This window comes from Sinohyriopsis cumingii, unplaced genomic scaffold, assembly GCF_028554795.1.
Source record: "Sinohyriopsis cumingii isolate HCF-2022 unplaced genomic scaffold, ASM2855479v2 utg000160l, whole genome shotgun sequence".
In the NCBI taxonomy this organism is placed as follows: Eukaryota; Metazoa; Mollusca; class Bivalvia; order Unionida; family Unionidae; genus Sinohyriopsis; species Sinohyriopsis cumingii.
Genome location: NW_028315873.1, coordinates 5,868,618 through 5,881,372, shown reverse-complemented (window position 1 = coordinate 5,881,372; position 12,755 = coordinate 5,868,618). Strand labels below are relative to the sequence as shown.

Below are 12,755 nucleotides of genomic sequence, written 5' to 3'. Positions count from 1 at the left end.
TGATGTTGGGTGTATACTAAATATAGGCTATCATCGAGAGCTGCGTGATGTTGGGTGTATACTAAATATAGGCTATCATCGAGAGCTGCATGATGTTGGGTGTATACTAAATATAGCCTAGGAGCTGTCGCAAATGTTCACTGGAAGAAACGGCGCCATGGGCGAGCGTCGCATTTGGCTCTCACCCACCCGTAAATATATTGCCACTCAACGAAATGGCGCTCCACCCACCCACCGACCCCCACCCTCTGGGCTTGTCATCCTGGACGGCCGCCCGTATCGTGTGCCCTTTACGATGGCCATTGTTATCAGTACATTAACGTGATATATGTGGTTGTATGGCATGTGTTTGACAGAGGAAGGACAGCAGATCGCCCTCAACCATGATACAATACAAGCACCCAGATCAAGCCACGGTACTGATTAAACAATTTATTTTACAAAGAATGACAACTTTTTGCGTTGTTGTTGTTGCTTTACTTTGACTCGATACATCTGCTCTAAGTTTACATTATTTATAAATATAGTGTAACCATTGTAGTCCCGTACATTGGTTTCTAAATACAATACAATATATATATATATATATATATATATATATATATATATATATATATATATATATATATATATATATATATATATACATTGTTTGTAAGTATAACGTAACAGTTGTAGTCCTACGCACATTTGTCGGTAGCTGACGTTGTCGACAAGGAATCTCGGTCAATATTAGGTGTGCATGTGGTACAATGATATCGATTAGCCTAGGGAAATGTAGCCTTTATCAGGGTTGTGTAATGTTCGGTATATAACAAATCAAAATATCTCGTAATACGTACCGTAGTTATAATAACTCATTCACGTGTCAGCACCTACCTTATGAAAAGCCTTACTACTGAGGACGCGTAATTCGAATTCCCTTGATATGTTTAAAATACCGTTAAAGAAATTCGTCCTGGACAGCTTGAATGACATAGTAAAGCCGCCGAATAGAGAACATTAGCGATTTGTCCATAAATAATATGTCTATGTTTTATTCGATGTATGTATATACGACTTCCGATATATTGAAAATGTATACCTGTGTATAGTATATTTTTTATGTATGTAGCTGTTGACCAGTATGGTCACACATATTAATTTATTTTTAAATTTTCGGGATTACCATATTATGTGCATGATTTTGTTAAAAATATTCTTTTATCTTTTTTCTTTATTTTTAACATAACCTGTTAGAAAAATTGAGGACCACATGACAGATGGATTTTTCATGACCAAATGTGTTATCCTCGTTAAAATAGTTTATTAATACAATTGCATATTATTATTATTATTATTATTACAAACACACCTACACCCACACTTTCCCAGAAAAGAGTACTATCTTATCAAAGCTTATTCATTCTTTTTATATCCATTATATTATGTCTAAATAGTAAAAAAAAAGTACGTGAGTAATCAAACGACTGTTAGAAAAATAAAAACAAATTAATTTACGAACGTTTACAGTCGAACAGTGATGTACGAAAATTTCACCGCCCACAGGAAGTTTATTAGAATAGCTACGATAATAAAAAAAATCCGTAATATTTAAAATCACAATTTGTCATCTTACCTTGCATGTAGTTTTCTGTTCATGAAATATATTTTCTATGAAATGATTGTTTTACTATATAAAGTAGACTAAGAGGAAAAAGTCGCAAAACCAGATTTTAAAAAGACAGTAATTCGTTGTTAAGTAGACAATAATTCATCCTAAAACAGTAACTGATATCAGTAATTAATCCAACATGGACAACACCGGCAAGTATTTTTTGAATATTAAAGTTGGGTCTACAAGCGATCTTGTATTTACATCACACTTTGTACGAGTGTAGACAAAACATAGAATGGTTCTTGTGTGTACATCATATATGTTTCGATTCTTGACTAAAATACACGGAAGGACAATTGGTGTTAAAGACCGACAATGCAAGATAAAAAGACATGGGGGAGAGGGCGTGTCATAAAAATGACCTTGGATTTTAAAAAGTGTTATATATCTTTTATAGAATTTCATTACGTTTAAGACATGGCACCAGAATTGCATTGCATGAAAATCGTCTCTTTTAAATTGAAACCTTTTTGGAATGCTTAATAATTGATATAATATACTTGCTCCGTGAGAACGAGTATCTAACCACGAATAATTTTCACGTACTTGCAAATTCCCACTCCTTGAGAACGAGTATCTAGCCACGAACAATTTACACGTGCATGAAAATTCCCACTCGTTGAGAACGAGTATCTAACCACGAATAAATTACAAGTTCTTGACCAGACAGTTTATTCTATTAATAAATTTGTGGAGTATAGGTATCAAAGATACCCGTGCCATCAGGAATTGCATGGAAAGGTTCAGTACAAATAAAAAGGTTATGTGTAACTGCAAGCAAAATGAACTGAACGTTTTAATACAAAACTAAATAAAACGAGCCACGTATTCAGGTAAGAGAGAGCGAGAGCAAGCGAGAGAGAGAGAGAGAGAGAGAGATTACAAACGAAAGGAAATTTTTTTTTTTAAACGGATAGTTATATACATATATTTCACAGATTTTACCTGATATAATTCAGTAACGTAAGTGGACCAAGGTGTGTGTGTATTTGTACTTGTGGAATATAACTTCAATAACAAAAAAGAGATACAAACAGATAGACCGGAAATACCTAATGAAGTGAACAATCAACATAGAAACGATATCGTCGTATTAGGCCCAGTTGATATTTTGTATATAGAAGGGTGCGTGGGTGGGTTGGGGGATGTTAAGACTGTTTTTACGAGCCCGATATTTTGTTTGTTATTTATAAGCACGACTCTAGCACCACAACATATCATTCGAATAACATGGTTGTGATATGAGCTAAGGATGGGCAAAATGCTAATACACACTGTTGGGTTCATGGCAAATTGTTGTCGTCATTGCAAAAACGCGCGCACGCGTGTGTGGTTAGGTTAAAGGTCAAAACATGTCGCGTAAGTTCAACTTCATAACAAAGTGCAATTCAACAACTTTGTATAAACATTGTATTTGTACTTGTTGAACGATTCTGCTTGCAAAGTCATGGTGGTTCGATATGAGACCCAAACTATATTTGTGAATCCATCCCGTGATCAGAAAAAAAGTTGCTGAAACACAGTCAGTATTAATTGATATGTAGATTACCACACGCCAAACCGCTCCGGTGGCCTAGTGGTTAGAGCGTCCAACTTGGATGTGGGAGGTCGTGGGTTCGATCCGTGTCATACCAAAGACTTACGAAAATGGTACTTAAAGCTGAATCGTGTGGCGCTCAGCATTAAGAGGTTAGTATTAGGACTGGTCGGCCTTCAGGATAATGTAACTGGGTGGGACATCATGCTACATGTCTGCGGCATGATGCCCCAGTGCTAGACATCACTATAAACTGCCACATTGCAGACATCTTAGCAATATGACTGAAAAATTGTTAAAGCTACGTTAAAAATCCAAATGACCCACGCACACACACACCAAAAGGTCAATGTGTTCTGTGTTTACACCTTCTTACTGCTTAATCGCCAAGTATGATACTGGGTTGCCTATTTTTTAATCTTAGTCTAATTTGCTTGGCTGATTTTCTTTCACAAGGAAGCTGTGAAAGAGCGTAAACTCGCCTCGTACTATCATTATGATGACATGTAGCAGCCTGAAGGGAACGATTAGCTTTACGGCTAATGGCCGGATGGCTTGAGGTAGACTTATTTACAACGAATTTTATCGGACATAGTTGTGTCATTAGAAATGAAACTAGGTGGAAATGTGAACCATGTATGTAATGTTTGACAGGAAGAGAAGTAAAGGTTATCAAGCAAAACCAAATCCAGTTTACCATTATTGGTCAGAGATTAATTATTTAACTTAGTCGGTAATCGGTGTCAATGATTTTTGTTGTTTAGTTGCTGAGTTACTGAGATAATACAGTTTGACTATAAATCATTAGTTGATGGTGAAGCTGTGATGAAAATCAGCCTACGTTATTATAATTTTGAAATGAAAGTTTTAAAGCAAAGACAGTTAACAAGAAATCTTGTAATGTTTTAAATATTTGGAATACTTTTAAAAATACTGAGGAATATATATATGAGGTTATATAAATAATTTTCATATAGTAGATTTCATGTCCTTTTGACAATTTTATGTAATTGTATATTTGTACATAACTTTGTTCCAGATAATTTCACAAATGTTACAATTATTCCGATAGTGAAAAGAAACATTTTAAACTGACGGAAGAAATGATTATAGACCTCTAGCTCTTGCGACAATTATTTCAAAAATATTTGAATGCATTATTCTAAAACGAATCGAAGTCATAATCTCCAATAATCCGTTCGGTTTAAAAACGCCGCATTGAACATATTTATGCCTCTACGCCTTTAAGGAAACTGCCTACTATGTGGAACATGGCAGCCTGGTGTTTGAATGATGTTCCAATACCCATCTACATAGCTCATACTTTAGTTAATGTCTATGGCAAACATTTCTGCTGTGTGTTTTGGGGTAGTGTAATATCCAGCCCCTTCCATGTAACCAGTGAGGCGAGGCAAGGAGGTGTTGTTTCACCTTGTTATTTAATGTATAGTTGGGTCAGTATCACGTGGGCTTACATTTGGCACGAAATGTGTCATTTTTTAAACAATTTTAGTTTTTTGTTGTTGATGATTTGCCACTGATAAATCATATCGCTGATTGAATGAAATTAATAAAGCTACGTGAACAGTACGCCTTTAAATTCTTTTTAAATGTCTTACAGAATTTCATTCTTAACAACGCTGGACAAAGACCTTTGATGTAGATGGGTCCGTATATTTGTACATAGGTACCTATAATCTTTAATGCTTAAAATACTTTTAGTTTATATTTGTATTTTAATATGGAAGCATAGACTATACAGTCTAAAATAAAAGTTTTTATCTGATCTTTATTCTTGATAAGAAAATATATCATTACCAGAATGCAAAGTGTTTATAAGCCAATATATAATATTCAGAACTCAGTTCTTACAATCAAACTGTTTTCAGTACAATAAAGAATTAACTTTAGAATGGCCAAATGATGTACAAGGAATTTGCAAAATCTTTCCCTATTTACTTGAACAAAATACTTTCAGCGCAGAAAACCTCCAGGTAAATTTATGATGGTTAACAAGTCGAAATTTCCAAATATCCAAGTAAAAAAAGGAGCTATTAAAAATAAATTTAGATTTTCAGGTTTTCTCACTTGGAATAAGATTTTTCATGTTAAGAAATCATATTCAATCATCTCTTCGTTCCAGAATAGGCGTAATAGATGAACAAAATCCGAATAACATGAGTCCCTATTAAGCATAAAATGCGCCACCTACCTCCTATTTTTTTCTCTGCATAAATGTATCAATTATGTGAATAGTTTCTAAAGTAGTGTGTTTGTGTGCGTGCATGTGTGTGAACGTAATTATTATCTTGTATGCTATATACACAAGGGACCGAACATTTAGTTTTCAGACTGGTGGGTTTGGCCTGAGATTTTATATAAAGCGATATAATTATTTTTGTCTCAAGATAATTTTTTTTCAAGTAATATAATTGCAATGCCTGAAATTAGCAGTGGTAGACTGCTAGCCTGGGATTAGCAAATGTCCTGTCAGACAAGTACTTTTCATAGTTTCAGTAGTCCACTGAATGGTTAACTTCCAGTTATCAACATTTACTTAATGAAGAAGGAATAGTAAATATTCAGCAGGATTAGTAATTTCTCTAAAATTAATTGGTAATTCCTTAATAAAGAACTCTATGTACATTACTCCTTACTTGTAAGTAATTTTCACACCCACTGAGAAAAGGTATTATTATTATTATTATTATTATTATTATATACAGTATGACTGTATTACTTATTTTATATTTTCTGTCGTAATTTGTTTTTGTGAGGTCTTAATTCCAGCTGTCAGATTCAATGAATAAATGGTAACCTCACGTTTTAAAAATGAAGCATGGGGTTATCAATTTTAAATCTAATAATTTAAGCATCTGAAAACATTATCATGTCAAGAGGTAACTTGTATTCTATTGAATCAGCCAAAATCCCTGTAAAAGATTATCATATACACACGATGTTAAAAGGGATGTAAACATTTTGCATCAGAGCTTTATAAATTGCAAGATTTATGCAGACATATAATTTTATGCTAATATGTCCAAATTTGTTACAAATTTACAATGAAAAACAAGCAACTAAAAAGCCTTCGTATTCCTACGCAAGAAATGAAAAGAATAAAATATATCTTGGCTGATACTCAACATCCCACTAACATTTCTGTTTTGTTCGACTCGAGGACAGTCCACAAAAATCTAATAAATGAATGGCGCTCTACATTGTAATTTCTTCATGCAACATTTATAAAGTTGCTAAAAAAGTGCATGGTAGATATCTTGCTATTTTCTCAAGTGTGTGTTAGTTATAACAAACTGTTGTGCAGTGGAACCACCTGGAGGAGAATACTGTGAGCACCAAGTCAGTGGAAGCATTCAATCAGCACTCCAAAACGACCCACTAAGATGCGACCCCGCCCCCTAGTAAAATACCAGTATTTGTCACTGATATCTACAGGTACAGACGCAGATACTTTCCAGTAACAGTTATCATGTTCTGTTTTTCTTTCAGGTGTCTAACCATGCATATCGTACACATCAATAACATTGCAATTTCTGTACGTCATGAAGAATCTGGAATTCTTAAAGAATCTAATTCTCAGTGGGAGTGTACCTGGTTTACCTTTTGGGATCAGTTTCTTTATAAATGTTCCATCTGCTGAAATCTGCTGGACACCTCGTGAATTTGATCCACATATATAGATGTTTCCTTCTGTGTCAGTTTCCAGGCCACCTTGCCCAACAATGTCTTCATGTGTGTAAGCGAATAAAACCTTCCATGATGAATGATAGGCAACAATTATATTGCCGGGATGATACCGTACGTATGTAATTCCTTTGGACATGTTAGTCGTGACAAGCGATGGACGGAGAAGTTGGTGACCATTATAGTGTTTGGGATAGATCCTTCTGATCTCAGTCCCTTTCTTGTCCAGTGTCAGTATACAGCCTTGATCTGTCCACGTGGAAATCACCAGTTTGTCCCTCAATGCCGCTAACCCCCAACACCTCAGCTTTGTTTTAATCTCTTTGGATTTTTGTATTTTATCAGTGACGTCCAATATATAAATAGTTTTCCCGTAGGGAAATGAGACGGCTGCTTCTGTATCGGACATAGCACATGCACTCCACGGGTCCTCCTCAAGAGACAAACAATCCATGTACTTATAATTATTTGAAAAGATCTTTATTTTGGAATTCCCATGATCAACAAAAAGGATTGAACCGGGCAGCTGTACAATATCCGTAATGTAACATCTATATTTGTCACCTGCTATTTTCACATAAACCTCTGACAATTTCTTTACTTTTAAATCGTTCTGAATTGTTGCCGAAGGTCCACTATGATCATTGTCGATGGTTTTAGACCTAGTTAGCGTTAGACATTGGGAAAGAATAATTTTTGTTCGGAGCATATTTATTTTTCCAAGCGTGCACACTTTATTTATCAGTTCCTGCAAAGTCTTATCCACATTAAATGTCATCCTAACACATGTTAAATCTTTTTGAAACTCTGCTACTCTATGGAAGCATCTCTCTTGATTCTGGTTTAGCTTATGAAGCACGATGATCTGCTTGACCTCTGACCCGTGGGTCATTACAAGGTCAAGCTGAATTAGATCAGTTTCATTTTCGGTCATAAGACTGAGTACTTTGGCTTTTTGGGATTGTAAATTTAATTCCTCTGCTTTCTGATTGGCATCAATTATGGAAGCTAGATCATTTTCAAAGTTTTTCAGCTTGGCATCAATTGTAGCTACGAGAGAGCGAATATGATTTGTAATGCCTGCTTTATCCTTATTAAGTGAATCGATATTTCCTGTAGCAACTGACGTCACTTGTTTCAAATTGCTTTGACACGTTTTCAAATTTGTTTCCACTTCTTTAGACGCAACGGATATACAAAAAGTTGTTATCATTTCATCAAGCGTGATGATTGTCTCGCATTTTCGATGTTCCAGAAACCCACAGGTGCTGCAAAACATTGTGTTGTGGTCCCTGCAAAAGAATTTAATACGTTCGTTTGAATGCTTGTAGCACATTTCTATGAAATCTAAGTTTGGTGGTATGTCATTCGACTTGTTTCCAGTATTTAAGTTCAGAATATTTCCTTTATTACACGCTGAAATGTCATCGTGGTACTCTTGGCACATAGCACACATGGATTTCTTACATTCCCGACAAAAAGATACTGCAGGCGTTTCTTTTTTTCTCTTTGAGCACAGATCACAGAGTTTTCCTGGGTGAATATTCACTTTTAAATCCAACAGAGATACCGCCATACTGTTAACGGGAAATAATTCTGCCCATTTATCAGTGCCGATTGTAGGATCAGGTGGAGCTGTGCTTGCCCTACACACAGGACAGGGAAAGCTTGCCTGTCGTGTACCATTATGGGTCAGCTTGTTGTTAATATGTGACTGTAGACATGAAGCACAATACGTATGTCCACATGGCAGAACTTTGGGCCTTTTGAACGTATCCTGGCATATTGTACACTCTAAAAGATGAAAAAACTGTCCTTGTGGATGGGAAGCTATTGCCATTATATTTTAGCGCTGTGAGTTATTGCTAAGTTTGCCATAAGGAAATACGCTGTGTATGCACCGAATGGTCGTATTGGCTGTTCTCTATACAAAATCAATAACCTGCGTACCATATCCTGACTTCTCGGTAAACTAATAACACCCATGTCATCAGACACGAGATTTGTATATCTAGCAATGACGTCCATAACATGTATAATAAACGAGTTATAACATAGGAAACAAAGGTAAAACTATGTGGATTCCTATGTATTTACAAAATATTCAAATTAATCAAGGCTGAACACATTCTGTTCATATTGTATCCATATTTCAAGATATAATTTATAGTTTTTTTTTTCATTACATAAAATAGTGGCATTCAAATCACAATTATGTGACATTTTTGTTCTTTCTTTTCATTGTTGAAATCCATTCTTAACTGCAGAAAGGACTTGCCCGGCGTATATTACTCTAAAAATGTCCCTCGATTCTGTTGCATATGAGTAGATTTTGTTGTATAATGTCTGCAAGGTTTTGTATCATCCTCGGAATAGGTACCTATCATCGAGAGCTGCGTGATGTTGGGTGTTTACTAAATATAGGCTATCATCGAGAATTGTATGATATTGGGTGTATACTGAATATAGGCTATCATCGAGAGCTGCGTGATGTTGGGTGTATACTAAATATAGGCTATCATCGAGAGCTGTATGATGTTGGGTGTATACTAAATATAGGCTATCATCGAGAGCTGCGTGATGTTGGGTGTATACTAAATATAGGCTATCATCGAGAGCTGCATGATGTTGGGTGTATACTAAATATAGGCTAGGAGCTGTCGCAAATGTTCACTGGAAGAAACGGCGCCATGGGCGAGCGTCGCATTTGGCTCTCACCCACCCGTAAATATATTGTCACTCAACGAAATGGCGCTCCACCCACCCACCCGCCCCCACCCTCTGGGCTTGTCATCCTGGGCGGCCGCCCGTATCGTGTGCCCTTTACGATGGCCGTTGTTATCAGTACATTAACGTGATATATGTGGTTGTATGGCATGTGTTTGACAGAGGAAGGACAGCAGATCGCCCTCAACCATGATACAATACAAGCACCCAGATCAAGCCACGGTACTGATTAAACAATTTATTTTGCAGAGAATGACAACTTTTTGCGTTGTTGTTGTTGCTTTACTTTGACTCGATACATCTGCTCTAAGTGTACATTATTTATAAATATAGTGTAGCCATTGTAGTCCCGAACATTGGTTTCTAAATACAACACAATATATATATATATATATATATATATATATATATATATATATATATATATATATATATATATATATATATATATATATATATATATATATACATTGTTTGTAAGTATAACGTAACCGTTGTAGTCCTACACACAGTTGTCGATAGCTGACGTTGACGACAAGGAATCTCGGTCAATATTAGGTGTGTCGTCAATATTAGGTGTGTATGTGGTACAATGATATCGATTAGCCTAGGGAAATGTAGCCTTTATCAGGGTTGTGTAATGTTCGGTATATAACAAATCAAAATATCTCGCATTACGCACCGTAGTTATTCCAATCAATATAATAGCTCATTCACGTGTCAGCACCTACCTTATGGAAATCCTTACTACTGAGGACGCGTAATTCGAACTCCCTTGATGCGTTTAAAATAACGTTAAAGAAATTTTAAAGTACTGTTAAGGAAATTCTTCCTGGACAGTTTGAATGACATATTAAAGCCGCCGAATAGAGAATTTTAGCGTTGTGTCCAGAAATAATATGTCTATGTTTTATTCAATGTATGTATATACGACTTCGGATATATTGAATGTGTATACCTGTGTATAGTATATTGTTTATGTATGCAGCTGTTGACCAGTATAGTCACACATATTAATTCATTTTAAATCTGCGTTAATACCTTAGTATGTGTATGATTTAAAAAAAATTCTTTTATCTTTTTTCTTTATTTTTAACATAGCCTGTTACGAAATTTGAGGACCATATCTCAGATGGATTTTCATGACCAAATGTGTTATCCTTTTTAAATAAAATGTATTGATACAACTACATACTATTATTATTATTATTATAGAAACACACCCACCCACACTTTTCCACAAAAAAGTACTACCTTATAAAATCTTGTTCATTCTTTTCATATTCATTTCATTATGTCTAAATAATTAAAACAGTACGTGAGTACTCAAACGACTATAAGAAAAATAAAAACAATTTACGTTCAGTCGAACAGTGATGTACGGAAATTGCACTGCCCACATGAAGTTTATTATAATAGCTACGGTAATTAAAAAAGCAATCCGTAATATTTAAAATCCCAATTTGTCATCTTACCTTGCATGAAGTTTTCTGTTCACTAAATATATGTTCAGCACATGCTATTTTAAGCCCTGACTATAATCTGCCTTGAAATGATTATTTTACTATATAAAGTCGACTAAGAGCAGCAAATCACAAAAACAGATTTTAGAAAGACAGTACTTTGTTGTTAAGTAGACAATAATTCATTCTAAAACAGTAATTGATATCAGTAATTAACCCGACAAGGACAACACCGGCAACTGTTTGTTGTATATTAAAATTGGGTCTACAAGCGATTTTTTATTTACATCACACATTGTACGTGTGTAGACAAAACAACACGGAATGGTCCTTGTGTGTACATCACATTTTGTCGATCCTGGACTAAATGACACGGAACGTTAGCGTGAATAAATGACAATTGGTGTTAAAGACCGACGATGGAAGATCAAGAGTCACGTGTGTGTGTGGTGGTGGTAAAAAATGACCATGGATTTCAAAATGCGTAATATATCTTTTATAGAATTTTGTTAAATATTACGTTTAAGGCATGGCTCCAGAATTGCATTATAAGAAAATCGTCTCTTTTAAATTATAAATCTTTTGGGAATGCTTAATAATTAATATTACGTACTTGCAAGTTCCCACTCCTTGAGAACGAGCATCTAACCACGAATACTTTACATCTACATGCAAATTCCCACTCCTTCAGAACGAGTATCTAACCACGAATAATTTACACGTACATGCAAATTCCCACTCCTTTAGAACGAGTATCTAACCGCGAATAATTTACACGTACATGGAAATTCTCACTCCTTCAGAACGAGTATCTAACCGCGAATAATTTACACGTACTTGCAAATTCTCACTCCTTCAGAACGAGTATCTTACCACAAATAATATAAGCCTACAAGTTATTGACCAGACAGTTTATTCTATTAATAAATTTGTGGAGTATAGGCATCAATGATACCCGTGCCATTAGGAATACTATTATATGGAAACGTTCAGTACAAATAAAAAAGTTATGTGTAACTGCAAGCGAAATGAACTCAGTTTTAATGCAAAACTTAAACAAAACGAGCCACATATTCAGGTGTGTGTGTGTGTGTGTGAGAGAGAGAGAGAGAGAGAGAGAGAGAGAGAGAATACGAGCATAAGGAACGTTTTTGTACGGATTGTTACACACATATACATAAAAGATATGATTCAGTAACGTAAGTTCATCAAAGTCTGTGTATTTGTACGTGTCGAATATAACTTCAAGAACCAAAAAAAAAAAAAAGCGATACAAGCAAATAGACCACATGCATTGTAGCATGGGATTCGTGGAACAGTAAATGTTGCAGAAAAGTATTTAACTCTACGGCTAATTGCCAGATGGCTTAACGTAAACTTATTTACAACGAATTTTATCGGACATAGTTGTGTCATTAGAGATGAAATTAGGTGGAAATGTGAACCGTGTAAGTATCGTGTGACAGGAAGTGAAGCAAAGGTTATAAAGCAAAACCAAATACAGTGAACCATTATTGATGAGATTAATTACTTAACTTAGTCCGTAATCGGTGTCAATGATCTTTTGTTGTTTGCATTTATACAAAATACTGTCATTGCCATTGCCATTTATAAATTTAATTTAATATTCACATATATTCTATCTCGGTACTCCCAGATGTCACCA

The 12,755-nt window shown here is 35.1% G+C and overlaps 2 protein-coding genes across 2 annotated transcripts in view; both read right to left on the bottom strand.

Annotated features, from left to right (window-relative positions):
* Nucleotides 1-12,755, bottom strand: part of LOC149774684 (uncharacterized) — a 43,718-nt gene that overhangs the window by 14,264 nt on the left and 16,699 nt on the right. The window lies entirely within an intron of this gene.
* On the bottom strand, nucleotides 4,966-8,830 carry LOC149774685 (uncharacterized). The gene has a single exon (XM_089944889.1). It carries the CDS (start codon nucleotides 8,737-8,739, stop codon nucleotides 6,709-6,711), a length of 2,031 nt encoding a protein of 676 aa, XP_089801015.1. The 5' UTR covers nucleotides 8,740-8,830; the 3' UTR covers nucleotides 4,966-6,708.